At 38.9% G+C, this 20,814-nt stretch overlaps 1 protein-coding gene across 10 annotated transcripts in view; it reads left to right on the forward strand.

Moving 5' to 3' along the window:
• hspg2 (heparan sulfate proteoglycan 2) overlaps positions 1-15,612 on the forward strand; it is a 93,776-nt gene extending 78,164 nt beyond the window's left edge. For 6 of the 10 annotated variants that reach the window (XM_038721910.1, XM_038721916.1, XM_038721915.1 and 3 more), the window contains 23 exons: positions 75-341; positions 509-621; positions 774-921; positions 1,024-1,140; positions 1,337-1,354; positions 2,499-2,583; positions 2,672-2,816; positions 2,919-3,021; positions 3,129-3,238; positions 3,322-3,430; positions 3,762-3,860; positions 4,016-4,237; positions 4,513-4,757; positions 4,845-5,016; positions 5,430-5,552; positions 5,892-5,948; positions 8,282-8,357; positions 8,459-8,537; positions 8,922-8,969; positions 9,557-9,627; positions 9,735-9,818; positions 10,098-10,201; positions 12,957-15,612. In XM_038721910.1, the coding sequence (XP_038577838.1) occupies positions 75-341; positions 509-621; positions 774-921; positions 1,024-1,140; positions 1,337-1,354; positions 2,499-2,583; positions 2,672-2,816; positions 2,919-3,021; positions 3,129-3,238; positions 3,322-3,430; positions 3,762-3,860; positions 4,016-4,237; positions 4,513-4,757; positions 4,845-5,016; positions 5,430-5,552; positions 5,892-5,948; positions 8,282-8,357; positions 8,459-8,537; positions 8,922-8,969; positions 9,557-9,627; positions 9,735-9,818; positions 10,098-10,201; positions 12,957-13,129 (2,768 nt within the window). In that variant the 3' untranslated portion in view covers positions 13,130-15,612. The remainder of the gene's footprint in view (positions 1-74; positions 342-508; positions 622-773; positions 922-1,023; positions 1,141-1,336; positions 1,355-2,498; positions 2,584-2,671; positions 2,817-2,918; positions 3,022-3,128; positions 3,239-3,321; positions 3,431-3,761; positions 3,861-4,015; positions 4,238-4,512; positions 4,758-4,844; positions 5,017-5,429; positions 5,553-5,891; positions 5,949-8,281; positions 8,358-8,458; positions 8,538-8,921; positions 8,970-9,556; positions 9,628-9,734; positions 9,819-10,097; positions 10,202-12,956) is intronic. The other 4 variants (XM_038721911.1, XM_038721913.1, XM_038721914.1 and 1 more) reach the window with 4 other exon arrangements.
• The last annotated feature ends 5,202 nt before the right edge of the window (positions 15,613-20,814 follow it).

Genomic DNA, 20,814 nt, shown 5'->3' on the forward strand with positions numbered 1-20,814 from the left:
TCACTGCAAATATACAAGTATACGCGCTGCTCTAAAGCCAAATATAATTGTTGCTTTTCTTTTCTTTTTCACAGCCCTACCAAAGGTGATGATCAATGTGCGTACTTCAGTACAGACTGTGATGATAGGGAACTCCGTGGAGTTTGAGTGCCAGGCTGTTGGTGACCCTGAGCCCACAATTAAGTGGAGCAAAGTTGGTGGGTCCCTGCCCGCACATATCATGGTGAAGGGCGGCATGCTGAGGATCGATCAGGTGACAGAGGCCGATGCAGGACAGTACCGCTGTACGGCTACCAATAACGTAGGCTCAGTACAGTCCCAGGTGGTCCTGAACGTCCAGTGTGAGTGCACAAGAGAAAAAGACAAAATGTATTTATAAACATTCTTTTCCTTCCATCTCACACACATACACCTACACACACACTGATGTATTATGCTGGTAATTAAGCTGTTAATTTAAATCAATAGAGCTGTTCATTTACTGTAAATCATTTGACTGTTTGCACAGCCCTTCCTCAAATTGCTGCGCTGCCTGAAACTAAGGAGGTGACAGTTGGGTCTGATGCAGTCTTGCCCTGTGTGGCTTCAGGATACCCTGTACCTGAGATCAAATGGTCCAAGGTAACCAAGATATGTATAATTCAAAAGATTAAATTTTTGAAGATAGACTTTTGTATTCCTCTGTGATGTCTATTGTCTAGATTCTTGCCAAATCATATGGCTGATATCTTTTATAATACAGATTTTGTTACCGTGTTTGTTTCTGTGTCTAGGTGGAAGGAGAGCTCCCTCCTAAGTGTTTCCAGGAAGTCAACGTGCTGACAGTTCCTCGGGTCACCCATGAGGATTCTGGGACATATGTCTGCACCGCCTCTAACAAACAGGGAAAAGTGGAAGCCTTTACTACACTTCAAGTTCACGGTTGGTCTGCAGAGTGGAGAATACTGTAGGAAAGAAAGAAAATGTTTGCGTATGAGCTGCATAGTTAACTGTATCTGACTATGAGATTATGTGCTTTTTCAGAGAGAGTGATGCCATACTTTGTCCAGGAACCCTTGTCCTACCTGACGTTGCCCACCATCAAAAATGCCTACAAGGCTTTCAGCATTAAGATCAACTTTAGACCTGATAATGTTGATGGTAAGGAAGTACAACCTTAACGTAACCTTAATGTTTTATCTTACATGTTTCTTGTTGAATGCAGCGTGGTAATGCTTTTTGCTTTTTGTACTATTTTGTGGATTATGTTTGTCACATTTCCTGATGTATAATTTACTGCGTCTTCTGTCTCTTCCCTCTCTCCCTCACTTCTTCCTTTCACCTACATGGTGGGAAGGTCTCATATTGTACGCTGGTGAGTCTCAGTGCTTGAGAACCACAGGAATGTAAGACTGATGTTGGCCATAGTGCTTTTTGGCTCCATCAGACTTTCACATAATGATTTAGGGGCTGTGAAAGAGATGCAAGATAGTGCATGGCCTATATTTTCATACAGGCTTTTCAGTCATGATTACAAACCCATTTTTAGCAGTATTAAAGTCATCAAGATGAATGAAATGCTGCATGCGAATTTTTATTTTAACATCACTGCAGTTCTGAAAATAGTGAGAGCTACAGTAATTCAAATTGCTCTTGCAAGTATTTAGATGGTTTCCTTTACTTTGCCAACATTTGTTGCTGGATGTGTGGGGACAGTTAAATGATGGAAAATCAAAGGAACAGTATTATATATATTGACTGCCCACTTATGTGTGACTGTTTGGCAACAAATAAGCTGCAAATTAAATGCAAAAGTTTAAATGTGTGATACAAACATTTGCAGCATATCATGTCTAAACTTACTTTACACTTAAAGAATCAAGTTTGTGTTGCACATTTATGCAATCTACTATCTATAGATCACTGCTTTTCACAGCTAGATAGACGTGAAAGAGGGCATTTTCCCACTTCCCAATGAGCCTCTGTGGCTCATACAAAGCATGTGTTCCAGGCATGTGGAGACAGAAAAAGGAGGACTGGTTAATAGTTGTACTTTGCAGCCCAGTGACGGATGGCAGGTTACGACCTGGCTTTGGTTGGCTTTAAACTTGCGTCACCATAGCATGCTGCTTTACCACTGAGCTTTCAAAGAGTGTACCTTGTATATGAATTACTCCACTGAAACAATGTCCATCCTAACAAGTCACTTGACTCTCATGTTTAATCTAAAATCTTGTTTTTCTTAAGTGAAAATTTCTACCAGTGGGATCAGATGATTGTTTCAGTAATGTTTCAGAAATAAGTGGTATTATTTTGACACAGAGCTGAAGAGTGAAAATTGTTCCACCATTGACTTTAACTATACAAATCAAGTTCCATTTGATATACAAATACTGGAGGATTCCACTTTCAAATAAAACTGCTACATTTATTGACTTATTAAGATGGATATTATTGTAGGGTATGCATTGAGGATTCACTTTTTACTAGTACTTACTCACCCTGTTTTTGTGGTGTAGGTATGATCCTCTACAATGGCCAGAGAAGGACCACAGGAGCAGACTTTATCTCTCTGGGACTTGTGGGCGGCCGCTTAGAGTTCAGGTCAGTTTATGCTTTTGTTGAAAATTCTCCTGATTGACAGAAATACAGCATGACTTGTTACTAATCATCTGTTAACCTATTGTCTCAGGTTTGACGTGGGCTCCGGCATGGCCACCATACGCGACCCCAACCCTGTCAAACTGGGAGAGTTTCACACAGTTGAGCTGTATCGCAACCACACCTTGGGCTACATCATTGTAGATGGAGGGGAGCCCATTAACGGCAGCTCACAGGTACTTGTCAATGTGAATGTGTCTACTGTCACATACAGTATGTGCATTTGATTTATTTATGTCAGCTATAATATGTTCAACAAATGCACATCCTCTCCGCAGGGCAAGTTCCAGGGCCTGGATCTAAATGAGGAGCTGCATGTGGGTGGTTACCCCAACTACACAGTCCTCGCCAAAACTGCTGGCATTAAGACTGGTTTTGTTGGTAAGACATCACTTTGGTTTACACCATCACAGAAAATATATGATGGAGAAAAAGGCTTCTTGGTGTGAAGTACAGCCATGTCCTTAACTGATATTGCTACTCTGCAGGCTGTATTCGTCAGCTGGTCATCCAAGGAGAAGAGGTCATCTTTAAAGACCTTGACCGCAGCTCTACTGGTGTTACAAACTGTCCCACCTGCAAGGACCACCCATGCCAGGTCAGTTACATCCATCCATTTGGTATATTTGCATATGTCCTATGTTTAATTCCATAATATCAGTTAATTTCTTCATTATTCAGAATGGAGGGAGGTGTGAGGACTCAGATGCCAGCTTGTATAAGTGTAGCTGCCCCAGAGGATTCACAGGCAGCAACTGCCAGCACCACTCATCCCTGCACTGTCACTCAGGTACAGTCTCCACTTGACCACACGAAAAGTAACTGGATGTTGCTATAATTTATTAAATAGTTTATCAGGATGCAGGATCAGGTGTGTCAGAGTGTGTGAATGTGTATTTCAGTTTCTGATGGCAGGGGTACCTTAGCCTCTGCCTCAGTGTATTGTAATGTGTGTGAATGGGGTGAACGCAATGTAATGTAAACGCTCTTCGAGTGGTCGGAAAGACTAGAAGGGCACTATATAAGTACAGACCGTCCATTATCATCTACCATCATATTATAATAGTAAATAAAAAATGTTAAATGTTTGATGTTTCTGTTTGTGACCTGAACTCCCACAGAGGCCTGCGGACCAGATGCCACTTGCATTAGCCGGTCAAATGGCCTGGGCTATGACTGCCGCTGCCATCTTGGCAAGTTTGGAAATAAATGCATGGATGGTAAGACATGAAGCAACTCTTATCTCCTATTAAAATATTCCAAGTAATTTTAGAAAGATTTATAATGTCGGCATAGTTTTTTTTCATGTGTAATGAAATATACTATTTTTTTACCTTCATTTTAATGCATTTTCCACCTTGTTCACTTTCACCAGGGGAATTGGTGACCACTCCGCTGTTTGATGGTGAGGAATCATACATAGCCTATCCTCCCCTGACCAACATCCACGATGACCTGCGCGTTGAGCTGGAGTTCAAGCCCCTGGAAAGAGATGGTGTGATGTTCTTCTGTGGAGGGAAGAAAATGAAGGTGGAGGACTTTGTAGCCATCTCCATGGTGGAAGGACATGTAGAGTTCAGATATGAACTGGGCACAGGTACACACAAATCTGTTATAGTTTCAGAAAGGTAGTACTGTATTTGTCCTTAGAATAATATATCTACAGGTACATGTACTTGTTTCTACTTTTTATTACTGTGTGTTTTACAAATTAACAATATGAAAAATTCACTCAAATTGAGAATGAAAGAGTTAAATTTCTATTTCACTTATTATTGACTGGATTACACTAATTTCCCTCAACGTCATCTCTGTTCATGAGGTAAATATTCAGAGAAAATAAAATCTCTGTGGGCCTGTCTTCATTTTCAGGCCAGGCAATCCTTCTCAGTCCAGAGCCAGTCTCTCTGGGCCAGTGGCACAGAGTTGTGGCCGAGCGAAACAAGAAGGCCGGCCACCTGAGGGTGGACCAAACCCCAGTGGAGAGGAAGACCTCTCCAGGAAAAGCCCAGGGCCTCAATATCCACACCCCCATGTACCTGGGAGGAGTCCCCAGCATGAACATCTTGCCTAAGCCTGCCAATATCAGCGAAATGTTTAAGGGATGTATAGGAGAGGTGAGGTCTCTTTGTTCTAAAAAAGGAAATAAAAAAGTTAATGAATATTTTTCTGTAGCTTAAACTTTTTCTCCACTGCCTGCGTAGGTTTCCATCAACAACAAGAAGGTGGATCTGTCCTACAGCTTCATAGAAAGCAGATCTATCCGCAAGTGCGTGGACAACAGCCCCTGTGACCGCAGGCCCTGCCTGAATGGTGGTCACTGCATGTCGAGTGTTGAATATGAGTACCAGTGCCTCTGTAAGGATGGATTTGAAGGTTGGTGTTCATGCTCGAAGTCTTAAACATTGCCTGGCAGCAACAATAATTGTTTTACATGGCTCAATATTTGAATTTATGTTTCTGCCAATTTTTCAATTCACTTCCTATAAGTGAGATTTTTTGAGCTGTACTTTATCGAAGTGACCTCCTTAACTATATACTATGCTCATCAGCTTCTAGGAAACGCAACATCAGGATATCAAATTTGGTTAAAATCATTTTAAACAGCTTTTTTGCTCCTTCAAAAATATTATATTTTTCATTTAAAATTGCTTAAAAACAAACCAAAAAACAAACATAAAGAGAGCATTTTCCATGAATTATCTCCAAAGCCGAACTCGCCCTGCCTTTCATGTGAACTTGACCATCGACCTTTCACCCCGACCCATAACTGGTATGTGACCCTACAGGTGAGCGTTGTGAGGTGGTGAAAGACGTGTGCCAGAGCAACCTTCAATGCCAGAATGGTGGCATATGTGTAAACGGCCAGTGTGTGTGTACATCCGGCCACAAAGGCCTGAACTGTGAAGAAGGTAAGTCTTGACTAGCTACATATCCCTGTATACCAAATATTATATCAAAGCCAGAAATAGCAGAATGTGTAGGGAAAAATTGTTTTATTGTATTGTTCATTAATGACTATACAATTTTAATTGCAGCCAGTTTGTCTGAAAGACGTTCTGAAAACAATTCTCCAAATGTCCAAAGCATTTGTCCCCCTATAGCACATTTTACTTACAGCATACACCTGCATCCTATCGACAAAGATATTCGTCATCAAGCAGCATTGCACTGTATGCTGGGAGGGTAAACCCTAAGTGATTATGTATGTCTTACCCCTGCGCTCTCATGGCTATATCCTGCACACACAGGCCAGGTCTCCATCTTTCCCGAGGCCCTGTGGAATTTGGAAGCTAGCGAGGCAAATGGTACAGTATCTCAATATTCAGTCTGCCTGACACGACCGTGACTAACAGGGGCCCGTCTGAGCTCGAGGGGCCCCATGTCCCTTCCAAGCTCAACCTCAACTACCTATTGCCTAACACATGTTCGCGCATAAAAACAAACCAAACATGCGTCTGTACTCAACTGGCAACTGAGGCTCTTATCCCCATTGGAAAGTTGGGAGAGGGGAATTCTGCATCAATGCTAAAAGGTAATATGATGGTAGAATGTAGTTGGGAGATCAACTGATTTGTGCTGCCTGTTTTTGGACCTATACCTAATGTGGAATTCCCCTTGTTTTTGTTTTTCCTTTTCCCTTTTGTTACGTCAATGTCTGTAAGATGGTTACTCACAACTTAAATCTTGTTTCCGTCTCCTTCAAGAATGCCTGTCTATAAAACAAGACAATATGCAAAACAAATAATTTTCCTCTCTCAAGTCAGAACATTTAGTCTGCTCCACACATTTACGCTGTTACTAACAACTGAACTGTCTGTTGAAAGCGCAGTGCGGTGGTGTTTGGGGGTGTTGAAGTGGATTTCAACCATATTCTTTACTTAATGTGGTATTTGTGCATGGGCCCATGGGGAGTTCACTTTGAAAGGTTGGAGATGGTATAGTGTGTGAGGAATGTCAAATAATGTGGTCATGTGTTGGTGAGGACTGTCAAATGAGTTTGCATCATGGAGCCTGGTTCATATAGAAATTTTTAATTGTTTTTGTTTCTGAAATTGCCCAAGAGTGTCTAACAGCAGACCTCCACTGTGGAGTCCGGTACAGGCTCCGCTCTCAGGTCTTCTCCACTGTCAGGATCCGGAAGCTGCTTAAATCAGCTGTGTTGAAGCAGGGAGATATTAAATCATACAGGACAGGGGATTAACTTTCTCCAGGAGAGGGTTGGGAAACACTGTCGTAGTAACGATACATAAACTTCAATTCAACTAAGATGAATTCATACAGCCAGCAAAGTCTTTGCACGCTGTTGAAAGTATGAAAACAGCTAATGTTACACCGAACGGTCATAGTCAACATATTAAGACAAATCCAGACCTATGCCCTTGCTAAATGCTTTACAAAAAAAAAGGTTAATAAAGCCGAACACACAGTAGCTTACATTATCCAAAGAAAAAAAAAGCTAATCCTACCACTTAATCATACCTATGTATAACGACAAATAACCTAATTTACGCATGAGTAACATTCTGTAATTTGTGTTATTTATATTGATAGCGGTAGCTATTTTGACGGCGAACATATACCAAGATCAATGCATTCAAACTTTTCTCAATGTTACCGTTGTCACGAGAGTAGCGAAAAAACACGTTACGTCCTGTGGGGGACATAAAAAAAAAAAGTTTATTTATGGTTATTTCCTGTCTTGACACTCTATGCTTGAGAGTGGAGCCTGCACCGGAAGCTACTCCACAGTCGAGGTCTGCAGCAGTATTTGCAAACGGATTTGTGTACATTGCTAAATTTAGAATTATATTTTATTTCATTTATGTGTTTAAAGTGAGACTAGCTTTTGAGATACACATGAAAAACGGAACGTTGAATTCCTGACCAATAAAACACAACTGCTCATTTATACACTCTTTGTTTTTGCTACTACATATTTGTTTGGTCTGGTATGTAGTTTATGGTGATAATGATAGCTAATGCTAATAGCTAATGCTAGCAAACTTTTGACAGATATTGCTTACTGAGTCAGTTTGCGGACTTTATAATCTTTCTTTATTTGTGCTACTGCTAGCTATATGTTAGCAGAAGTCACCAAAAATTAGCTGTAGCAGCAAAATCCCAAAGTGTAACTGAGCATGGGGGTGTTTTATTGTTTATGAATTAAACTTTTCATTGGAGAAAGAATGAGATATTTCTTCTTGTTAAAATTACAAAGTCTTTAAGCTTTAAACACCACCAAAAAATTTAATACTGTGCTAAGTGATTCAAATGAAAGAATACCTCTTTGTCGATAACTGTTATCTAACCAAGCCAGTGTAACACCAAAACCTGTGACCTATCAGATTCTGTGACTACATCCAAACGACGATGTTTTCCTAACCATAACCAAGTACTTTTGGTGCCTAAATCCAACCAAACTGCAACCGCTTTACATCGTCAACAAAGCCTCTTGCGCTTAACTTGCCATTTGGGTCACAGAATCTGATAGGTCACACGTTTTGGTGTCACACTTGTCTCGCCAGGGTTTCTTCCATGCTTTCACCACTGGATGGCACCATAACAGTGAGGATGAAAGTTCACAGTATCCTTATTATTTGAATATTGTATTGATTTTTATTTACTGTATTTTCTGTAGATTCACCCTATCCGTATGCAGCTCATTTCCACAATGATGGATACATTGCCCTTCCTAAATCCATTTTTCCAAGGAGGTAACTGTAGTTTGCTTTTCTACACATTCTCACAGATATATCATAAGGAGATGATGTAACAATGCACCATGGGTAAAATTATTGTTATTTTTCTGTTTTAGCGCTCATGACTCACCAGAGACCATCGAACTGGAGATTAACACTGACTCCTCTGAGGGCCTGATCTTGTGGCAGGGAGTAGTAAGTCCCATCCTATCTTGAGCCGTGGTTTCAACTTGATACTCGCATCTACCCTTGCACCTTTTCATCCTCACCATAACTTTGCTACATCAGCACTTTTAATCATACCCATTTTCCTCAGTGACACACATTAATGTTCTCATACCATTCAGTGAGTTTTGGACTTACATGTCAACAATAATACGTCACTTACGCATTACTGCGTTTTCTTTCATTTCAAGGTTTCACTGGCTGTTGAGCAGCATTCAACATCAAACTGTCTAATTCATACTTGTATATCTGAGGCTGTAACATTGTTGGGCATGTTGGCTGCGAGCCTGGCTCTATCTGACACCACTAAATAAATGCATGTTGCTTCCCTAACTCACCCTCCATTCTCCTCAGGAAACCAATGGCGCACGCATTTTGCGAAAGGTGCATGCTAGTAAAAAGGTATCCACTCAATCACAAGACACTCCGTATTTATTTGTTTCATGACATGTGCTGTCCATGCAAATATGTATGGTAGAACAATTACAAGATATATCTGGAGAACCACATGATTTGAAAGGAAACTATGTGTGTTTATATTGCACAATGTGTATGATGGCTTTTCTTGTCATTATTGTGCATGAAAGGTTTTATGTCACACTACATACTGTTGGGAGAAATCTCTGGAGTCATTTTAGTGCCAACACAAATTAAATCTGAATTCATTAGTCTTGAATTTGAAATGTTCAAACTGAATTGTAGGTGACATTTGTAATTGTATTTCACAGATTGAAAATGAATCTAATGGTTTGAAATGGGGGTTTTTTTTTCAATTTTTTTTTTCAGTTTCTGTTTTAACTCAACTATTATTCAATTCAGATTTAAGTTGTGCTGTCACTGAAATAACATATTGATCTGTCTGCATTGCCTGATGTTTACTATTATAATACTTAGTACGAAAAATTACTGCAGGGCAGTTGGTCAGTGGTTCACAGCATTTAGTCACACAACATTTTCTACCTCTGATGACTAAACACATTCATTTCCAGGAACTTGGAGAACACGGCAAAGGCAAAGACTTCATTAGCCTCGGGCTACAAAATGGACACCTTGTTTTCAGGTGACTCATCCCATTAAACCTGTAGTTCTGTTGACATCTAGATGAGTATTATTATTTTCAGCTCATGTTAATGTTGTAGTAATGCTGATGATTTGAATGATATCCAGTTACCAGTTGGGCAGCGGAGAAGCAGAGATTTTGTCCCAGAAGTCCATCAATGATGGGAGATGGCATAAAATCACAGCCGTCAGGTATGTTTGCAAATTACGTATGTTTAGATATACACTGTACAATATGAATGTCCAAACTAACCATTCAAAGTTTCAGTAGGTGCTCTTTTCAACAAAGTTCTTGCACACAAAAATTCTTAATGACAGGTGTGTAGGACTAAACCTGGGTTCTTCTAACCTAAAGTTAGTATCAGCTATTATCAATATAGCAACAGATTCTGCAGTTTTCAGATTTTTCTGTGCATGTTCAGTGCTTGTATTGAATTGTGTTCATGCCCTCATGTTTCTATTTTCTTGCAGAACTGGAAAAGATGGATACATCCAGATTGATGGAGGAGCCGCACAACATGGACAGTCTAAAGGCAGAAGCCTCATGGTCAACACCAAAGGCAGCATATACCTGGGTGAGTGGACTGAAAGTATGGAACGCCAAAACTGATAAAAATGTATTGAGAGTTTATCAGACAAGTTAGATATATCACTGAGTACATCAATAGATAATACCGTTGGTTAAATATATAAAAGGTAGTGGGAAAAAATATAAACCTTTATGCTTTTCCTTTAACAGTTACTAAAAAGGTTGTTTTTCTTTTTTTCAAAGCTTTTTACAGTTGATTAAATTAAATGAAATTTTAATATGTTTTACTCTTCTGTTTTTTTGTCCATCGATGCATATTTTTATTTTACTCTGTTTTCCCGTGATAACGAGATAAGTATCTCATGATCTCGAGATAACGACTGTTGTTTTCTCGTGATAACAGGATAAATAAAATAAATAAATAAAAATAAAGATTATAATTTTCTCGTGATCTTGAGATAACGAACCATAGATGAATACAGGGGTCAGCAGATGCGTTTCTTTGTGATAAATTTTGTGTTAATTTACTGAGTCAGCATTTAGCTCAGTTGGTAGAGCGCAGGACTTGCATCCCAAGAATTGCAGACTCAACCCCCGCTCTGCAAAGATTGTTTATTCTTATTTTGTGTGTTTTTAATCATTCTCTTCAACAAAGTTGAAGTTGTTGAGATTCAGGGAAATCCAATCACTAGTGATGGGCAAAGCGAGGCTTTATGAAACACTGAAACGTTTGAAGCAATTGTGCCGGAATGGTGTCGAGGCTTCGAAACACTTCGACACTCGTCTCCACGGTGACACCTACTGGTCACTATTGATATCGACACATCTTGGTAGGGGTTTCATTGAAACAATGATTGACCAGCGTTTACAAATCTAAACGTCTTATCAATACATAACCAACACAATTTCGGAGAAATCACCATACAACAAACAAACAAATGCCTTCAGATTGTCAGAGACAGCAGATGGTGATTGCAATAAAATCTTTTTAATGAAACACATCTGTGTGTTGTTTAATAAGTTATCACTCATTTAGCTGACGCTTTTCTCAAAAGCAAATCACAATTGCTGTGTCAGAGGGCGCAGCTTGAGAGCAACTAGTGGTGTCTTCAGGGACACATGTATCACAGTGGGAATCAAACCCACATCTCTCCCACTAAAGGCATTTGTCTTAACCACTACCCTATCCATTTTCACAATCGAAATACTTTATTGATCTACGAGGATGATTTCTTTGTTGCAGATACTCGCAAGGCATAAACACTATAGAAATAAAGTTGAAGTTATAGTGAGTAGAGAATTCAATAAAGTATACATATCTAAAATTATAGTAATAAATGTGGATATCTACAGTATTACACAGTAGCTTATTAATAGATGTGTAATGATAATTAGCAGGAAAGATATAGGCCCTAGTGTAATAATAATTAATAATTAATGAGTGCTGGCAGTGATGAGGTGTAATGGATAAAAAATCTGTAACTGAGTAAAGTTGAAGTTGTTTCAAGAATGATAAATGAAAAATGTCTCACATTTGTTATATGTCAAGATTTTTATTCAGAAATATTCAGCTGTGGCTGAGTCGTTTTTCTTTTCATAATTGACATCCCCAGCCTTGGAAAAATTTGGTGACATGGAACATTTGTTGCCGGCAAAAAGTATGTTTTGGCCTACAGGTGCCGATATACTACAGCACGTCGCTCCAATAAATAAAAGGATTGTGTGTCTTTGGAACAATGTCAGATGAGTTAGAGGCTGATGTGTGGTTTGTTCCAAACACTGTGAATCAAGCGTAGAAGCAGCAGGTGTGCCACCTGTCGAAACAGGGGTGAAACACACCGAAACCTTGCTTCACTGTGGTCACGTGACATTGACGTTTTGAACCACGCTTTGAAGCAGTGTTTCGAAACGTCTGTGCTTCGGTATCTCGACACAGCGTCGACACATCAGTATTGAGCATCCCATCCCTACCAATCACACATTTCCCGACATGAAGATACAGCACATAGTCATCAGGAAATGTGTAGTTAAATGGATTGAAGAATGGAATGAGAAGCGGATAAATTTCCTCTGCCTAGGAATGATGGGGAAATGAGAAGTCCATTTGTTGGTGAATGTGGACCAATTGCTGGGATGCGCACGCTCTAGCACGTGATTAATTGTGAGCATGTGAATCTTCATAAGAACTTTGTTGAAGAGGAATATGAAAAAGTATATATTTTTTAAAAACTGGTCTTCCATAAGGATCAAACTCACAACAACAAGTCATGTACCTTACTCACTGAGCTAATCAGTGACACTAAAATCACCATGAAATTACCATTAACAAACGTTCTTGCCAAATCCTGTGTTGCACTACTCTTTTGAGATCTTGTGATCTCGAGATCACGACAAAATTATCTCGTTATCGCGACAAAATCTTTTATCACTTATGTGTTTGCTATTTTTCTCACCACATTTCTAATTTTACTCCTGTTTATATGACAACTGGATGGATGTCCATGTATGTCCAGAGCACTGATTGGTCACACTAAGCACGAGCCTTTTCAGCTAGCTACCTAGCTAAAGCTAGCTTTTTTCATAAATGTACGCTGCACACTGCTGTAGAATGTCTTGTAACAGTAGTTACAGCATTTTAGCCGGTAAGCTAACGCTAACAAAGTTAGCTAAGTTACTTAATTAGTGAAGTTTATTTAAAGCTGTATCAGACAACATTTCCTCAAAACTGTTTTGTGGATACAAATGTTCAATGAGGAAGTTTATCACTGGTTGCTTATTATGTGAGTTTTCTCATTTGACAGGCGGAGCCCCAGACTTGGCTGCTATGACAGGAGGGAAGTTTTTGTCAGGAATGACGGGCTGCATGAGGAACCTGACACTGATGAACGCCCGGCCAGGACAGCAGCCAGCCCAAGCCATTGACCTGCAAGCCCATGCAGCCCATGGCATCAACGTGCAACCATGCTCTTCTTAGATTGCAGCACACAGACAAACACACACATAAACACAAACGCAGAGACTATGGAGTGATGCACACACACACACACACACACACACACACACAGCAGACTCACACAGAGAGACTTACACACAAAGAGGCTGACACAAACTTGGTGCTTTGCTGCTACCAAAAAAAAAATCAAGATGACACAACAAGATATGTTTCTCTGTGTGCAGTAAAACCAAAAAAGAGAGAAAAAATTAAACTATGTTAACAAGTCTTCTCTTCCTCAGTGTTGTATTCTCAATGAAGGACTATTAACACAGGAGAACCAGTACAGTTTACATACTTCCAGCAGTAGTTTTAGCCATGAGAGGCGTAAAAGTAAAACATATTAGGCCTTCTACGATGGGTCAGATCCTATGGAGTTGGAGATGTTTTTACAGCACTGAATTTTTATTTATATACATATGAATATATATATTATATTTGTGGGGGAAAACATGCAAACTAACCATAACTGCTCTTTAACTTTCCTAGAGTTTATTCTGGGTTCTAATACTGTGTGTCCAGGGCTTTTTTAGGCCTAACTGTATTAATACTTGAAGATATTTAGGCCTTCTCTCTTCACTTCTGTAGAGGAACCTCTTTTTTTGACACGCGAGCATGCTTACAGTCTTTTGCAAATTGTTGGAAGAGGAGCGCACACGGTCACAGTCACATGCAGCTTCAGTACACAACTCAGGTCGTTAAATACAAATTAGCAACCGCAAACGTTACATTTACTGCCGCTTTAACACGGCTGCTTTGCAAGTCATTCACAGCGCTGTTGTGTCTTCTGTCTGTTTTTTATTTTATTCTTTTTTATGAAAAAGAAAGAAACCTTGGTGCTATTGTCAGACATGAAGATACAGCACATAGTCATATGGTTTCCTGTCTCTCACATGTAGAAGTGTTTTTTGTGTGTGATTTGGTTACTTAGATAAAGAAACAGTCTAAAAAGGTATACGGTAGTGTAACATTTGTCTATATGCATGGCATTTGAGGTTGACTTTACTATAATATGGCATGATTTGTTGCCTCCACAGCCTTATTTGATTGAGTAGATCTCAAAAAACTGCTTTAAAGAGTTGAAAAGGGTGTCATTTTTTATGTGTGGTTGTTGAAGATATTGTTTTATGTGTAAAACTATCTGCCAGTCAGGTAGATATCGCTATTAATTGAGAATGAGTGTGTCTGCTAGTACATGTGTGGTTGTGTATGTATCAGCCTCTCACAGGTCACTCTACTTTAGCCCTAGTATGGAGTCAGGTGTGTGTTTGTGTGTGTGCACATGCATGTGTCATCCATATCCTCAGGAGGGTCAACCCAGAACTGCCTCAAGATGTTTCTTAAATTTCAGGTTTGGTAGCTTTAGCAACAATTCAGTAAGCTATAAAACTCTGAAGGCTCTGTGGTTCTATGGGTTGTTTTCTCTGCAGCGGGAGATTCATCTGCAGCCAACAGCAGTAGGACACAGTTGGGATAGTGTTTAGTCATGTGGGAATGCGGCGGAAGCTTCCTGCAGGTGCTGTGACCAGAAGTGTAGCTCGAATAAAGCATGCTCGCCCACCTTTAGTCGACCACACCTCAGTACCACAACGGCACGATCACTTTGGGGTTCACAAACTTTTTTCTCATTTTTGTAAGCTTAAAATGTTTGTATTAATATCCTAAAAATGAGCACTATCCTTTCTCTTAGACTTGCTTCATTTTAATTTATTTTAAGTTTTTCTTTTCCTCTTTTTCAACGCTTTTGTTTCAAGACTTGATTCTGCTGTTTTGGAGCACTCACAAGCAGCTTGCTATTATCTTTCATCTGGTTATTGTGTATTGGCTCCCACATCCCCTTGTTTTTGCCATCATGTTTTGCCCCCCCGGTAAGTTCCATGAAAGGTTAATACCTGACAGGAATTGCCTGGTCAAATGGTTAGAAACTGGTCTTCTTATTTGCTTATTGAAAAAAGTCTTAGTCTCCAAATACAACAAATACATTATTTATCTCCACAGAAAGGTGTCATCATGTTTGAATATGTGTTGTCAGGAACATGTGGATCGAAAAGAGCCACTGCTTTGCTGCAGGTTTAGGACACTGTAGCAGAGAATGATGTGTGCACTCCTTGTTGGTTGTGTATCTGCTCTTAAACTGGATTTTCATATATACACTGTACACTCTTGCCCAATGCAAAGTTGTCAAGAAACTGTCACTGCTTTTTGGTTATTTTTAGGCCATTGCAAAATATGAAAGGTGCACTTTTAGTAATGATGGAAATGTTCATTTAGAAAATTTAAAAACATTTTTTTCTGATTCACTTCTAAATAGCAGAAAAGGAAGATGACTCAGATTAAATGAATGATATTGTACCAGATATAATACTGTCCATGTCAGGATGACCTGACATCCATTTCAGGTGTTGAAAAAACACTCCCCTTGCCCTTGGTGTTTCTTAATTAAAAACAAAATTCATGTGCTATTTGTAATCTCGTGAGTTTTCTTTTTTCATGTCTGTACTGCTGTGTTATGCTTTATGCTGGGAGGGTTCTTGGAGCATTATCCCACAATATCACCTCATTGTTCCCAAATAATCCATTGTACAGGTAAGCCTTACACCCTTTCACTGAAAAGAGGCTTCTCAAATTTCCCACTTACCCATCTAGCAATGAATAAATCATCACTCTCACACAACCAAGGTTTTTTTTACTTACATTACAAAACAAATAATTCGCTTTTAAGACACTGTTAGATGCAGATGAGATTCTTGGAAAGACTTCAATAAAACATGTCCTCTTGTCTTGTCATGTCTTAGGTTTGTATTGGGGTTTTTTTGTGTGCCAGTAACAAAACACATTCCTGACATTTCAAGCATTTCTAGACTGAAAGCACCATAGCACCAGGCTCATCAGTGGCATTTAAAACACTGCACATGACACACTGAACCAGTGTCATCTCAATGACCAACTCTCTTCAACAATTTCTTCTGAATTGCTGTATTGTCACTCATATCTGGTACGATGTGTGCTCCTGTTCCACTAATAATAAGATCCCATCACAAATGTGCTCAACATTTGGTACATAATTGACAATAAACAATCTGAACAAAAAACTGACTTATATATTGACATATATAACACTGACTTGAATCATTGTTTTTTAAAAATTGAGTTGTCAGAAACGCATCACTCTCTTGGCTCTGGGTGTGTCAGTTATTCAGTTATCAGTTATTCTACACCAAACCTGGTTATTTAATATATTACATATTTTTAATACAGTACATATTTGTGACATTTAACAGCAGGGCCATGGGTATTGCTGTTAAATACTGTTTAGGAAACACCTCAATTCTTAGGTCAGGTCAGTCACATTCTCAAGTTGCTCTCTCTTTCTTTACAACCCTCAGGGGACTCCATGATGGAATCTTTTCACTTTCACAAGTGTGTATCAGTGTTCAAAAGAAAGTAGGATAAGCAGTTTATGAAGGGACTATAACACAGGTAGAGATGAGTGTATAAAGATATGGTTAATCTGTAATAGTGAATACAAATAACCTCATCTCACAAGTCAGTATTTGAATAATGCATAAGCCAGTAATAGAAGGAAATCATAAAGAAAACAGTTGTGCTCATGTTTGTGACTGCCAGTATTATAGCTCAGGTTTTAGCAAATCCCAAATACTGTCAGTCAAACTCCACAGAGAGGTGGGAGAAGGAAGGGGCTATGGAAGAAACATGAACTTCCAGAGAGGGAGGGGCACTGGGTTTGCGGTGCTGCTTACTGTGCCTTTACATGATACTGAGGAACAACACCCTAACCCTAAAAATACATACTGAGATATTCTACAAACACCACAAGATCACTGGGGACCAATGCTGATCTGATCTTAAGGGTTAAGTTTCGGACATCGAAGAAGGCCCATTCAGTCCTGGCTGATCCCAGCCACCCTATGTTTGAGAAGTTTAGGTTGCTTCCTTCGGGCTGTAGATACAGGACACCAACATGCAGGACAAACAGTTTTAGGAATTCATTTGTCCCAACTGCCATTGCATTTTTTAATTATTCACTGTAATCCCATTTTGTTGTTTTATTGTTTTTATTATTATTATATTTTTTTATAGTTTGTTTTTTACTTTAACTGTGGTCTTTTTAACGTAGTGTATTTCTTTTGCCTATTTTGATATTGCTTGTTTGTGAGTCATGACTATTGATAGTTTTATATTGAATGCTGTCTGTACAACAAATTGCCCTTTGGGGACAATAAAGATATCCTTGACCTTGGCCTTGACCTTGACTGAAACAAATCAAATTTACAGAGCTTTGAGAAATGCTCACTGTACTGTTTTTGCATAATCAAAGGTTTTTAATATAATTGAAAAAATGTGTCTTTCTGATATTAACACTTGTATGTTCCTAATACTTTATATATAAAGTGTTGTAGTCCTGACAACCAATAGTAGATATTGGCTAATATTCACAGGATCCTCTATGTAGTATTGTTTCCGGTGCTACAAACCAACTCAACAAGGGCAAAATAAGGGCAAACATTTAGCATGTCATTTGATATCTTATGTGATGAGTTTTGCGCTCAAATGAATGGCCTTTACAAATGATGAAAGTAGATTACTTAGACTCATGTTTCTGGATAGCACTGTATCTATTTTAGTTACTGAAGACATTGAAAACTTTCCCTGGTCCGGTTTGTGGATACCCAATCAACATCACATCATTATTATATTCAGTCAAGCAACCTTTTATAATGAGTGCTTTAGTCTGCTTTGTTTTATTCCAGCTATGTTGCTACTTTGATACTGACCTGTCCCTCAGATTTATGTCAGGTTTTCATGCTGGTAGGATTCAATTTTAATTCTGACCATTATGATTTTATCTTATAAAGCTGTTGAGTTTTGATAAAACAAAAGAAAAGAATGTGCATCATAGCAAGACCTTAACATACATATGAAACATAGAGATGTATACATTATGGAAAACAAATATCTTGACCTGTAAAACCCAGTTGAAATCTCTGAATCTGATCTCCATATGATATGACTGTTTAATGTTTTTCACTGTTTGGCAGACTGCAGGGAATGTTCCACAGGGAGGGGGGACTACGAGATACTCATTTCAGTCAGTCATCACAGTGTAGGACAGTTGTAGGACAGACAACAACACTACTAAGTGTTGCTAGATAAACAAAAACTTGTACTATAGCGTGTCTGCAGCGGCACATAAAATGAGATTGCAGAAATGTTAAGGTTAATATTTCTAGTAATTCTCTAGACGTTAATATCATCAAACTACATAAATGGCCTCTTTCTATTATTCTGACCACTCAAAGCGCGTTACACTACATTTCAACATTCACACAAACATTCATACAGTGATGGCATAAGCTGCCATGCAAGGTGCCAACTGCTCATCAGAAACCTAATACCTTTTCATACACACACTCCAGATCAAACCAGCAATCTTCAGATGACCTGCTCTACCTCTAAGCCACAGCCATCCCGCATAAATACCAACACTTATGCTTTCCAGTCTTAACCCCTTGACGCCGATTGTCAAGAATTCGCATCATACCTCTTCCTTGCAGACTGTAAGCCAAGATGGGACATGGATTCCCCCAGTGCCTGTGGGTGCATATTCGATACCTACCTAGGAACCTTTTGCAGGCCCTGGTTTCTCGTTTATGCCTGTTGTCGCTAATTTGCATCATACCTACACATACCTGAATTTTTCTATGTTCTATAGACAAATTAACAATCTTCACTTAATTTAACATCAGCTTGAAAGCAAATGAAAACACAAATAATTTTATTTATTTTTTTATTGTAAAAAAATTCAGGCGTTAAGGGGTTAAAGGAATAGTTAGATTTTTTTGGGAAATACACTACTTCACATGCTTGACCACGGTTAATTGAGAATAATGATGCCACTCTCACATCTATATGTTGAATATGAAGCTACAGCTGCCAGCCAGTTAGCTTACCTATTTAGCATAAAGACTGGAAACTTTCTTGGGCAAAGCAGTCACTTCAGAAGTCCAGCTGGTTGCCTGGCAACCCTATTGCTAGAAGTGAGAAAGATTTATGTCAGGCAGCTCTGAATAAACTACACCATACTGTTTTTACACTTGTGTGAATGAAATGGGATATAACTGTTAACTCTTAATGAGCAGATTTATTTACCCCTGGACAGAGCAAGGCAATCTCTTTACCTTTGTTCCCAGCCTTTATGATAAGCTAAGCTAACCTGTTGCTGGCAGTAGCTTCCTCATTTAGTGAGACATTTTAGTCTCATCAGAGAGCAAACACACACATTCTCTTGTTGCAGGGTATTTCTTCTTCTTTTCACAATGTTTATAAATGTATGCTGTCATTAAAAGAAAATAATGCCATATAATTAGCCCTCAAGGTGTTGTTATTACATCCTTCACACATACTTTCTTAGAAACAGGATGTCTGTGGGTTCATTACAATCAGGGTTGCATGCAAATTGCATTCAAAAGCACATTTCAGACCCAGACTTCAGAGAGAATTGTTGCTGAAAAAAACCTCCATATCAACAGTTAACAGGTTAACTCCAGCTTTGTAGTTAACACAACAAAAACAATGATTTATGTGGTTACTAAGCATCAGGTGATGATCAAATCACCCATTCATGGAGGAGTGTCTGCTTGTGGACAAAACACATTTTTGTATCATAACATAGACCTACCTCCTCCAGATCAGTCCTGTGTAATTTGCACTCCTTTCAGATTTGTCAAATATAATCTTATCTTATTGTTTCCGTCATCATTGAGTCTTTACTGCATTCTCATGTGAATCTGTTTGTGAACTGAATGAGCTAACAGGGGCTGAAGGTGGACCTTGTACTTTAACAGCTAGGAAGGCCAGCCCACAGTGCTAGAAATTAGATTAGCCCACCATGAAATACATTTCACTGGAATCACTTTACGTAGGGACAGTCCTGAGACTGACACAGTTACTACTAGTTCAAGTATAAAATATGTTTTTCTTCTAGACATGGTTAACTACTATTCTGTTAATTTAGTATTGAATAATAATTGAATAATCTGGCAACATTAAGGAATTCTTTAACTCAGCAAAATAATAGTGCAATATGCTGCCATAGGTCAGTGGGTATAATACTAGGACCATTTTGGTAATTGTGGTGGTACATTATACACCTTGAATAAATCTCACACGGAGTTACTCTGTTAATAATAAAATATACTGACTACTTACTCAGTTAAGAGTTAATTATTGAACTAAACTGTCTAATCAATGCCTGATCCCCAGAAGGGGGAATTTGAGGTAAAAAAATAATAGTTTGAGTAAGTCATTAAGTCTCAAAAACAGGTGACCAAACAAGTTTCAAACCCCAATAGAGTTATGTTCAAGCTAAGACAAAGGAGGTGTTCATTATTTGCCTACATGCCTAAATAGAGCAACTGTAGACCAGTTACAGCCAATACAGGAGTGGGCTGCTGGTTTTAGCCTCTTTACACTGTCTCCAGCATGATTTTAAGGTTCTTTTTATAACTTACAAGACACTAAATGGTCTGACCCCTCAGTATATCTCAGATTTTTTAGCATTGTACGACCCTGCTTGCACTTTCAGATCCTCTGGCAGGAGCCTTTCATCTGTTCCAGACTCTCGTCTAAAGACTCAGTGGGACGGA

Source organism: Micropterus salmoides, unplaced genomic scaffold, assembly GCF_014851395.1.
Source record: "Micropterus salmoides isolate LMB-PRFRI ecotype aquatic unplaced genomic scaffold, ASM1485139v1 Ms_hic_scaffold_16, whole genome shotgun sequence".
Taxonomy (NCBI): Eukaryota; Metazoa; Chordata; class Actinopteri; order Centrarchiformes; family Centrarchidae; genus Micropterus; species Micropterus salmoides.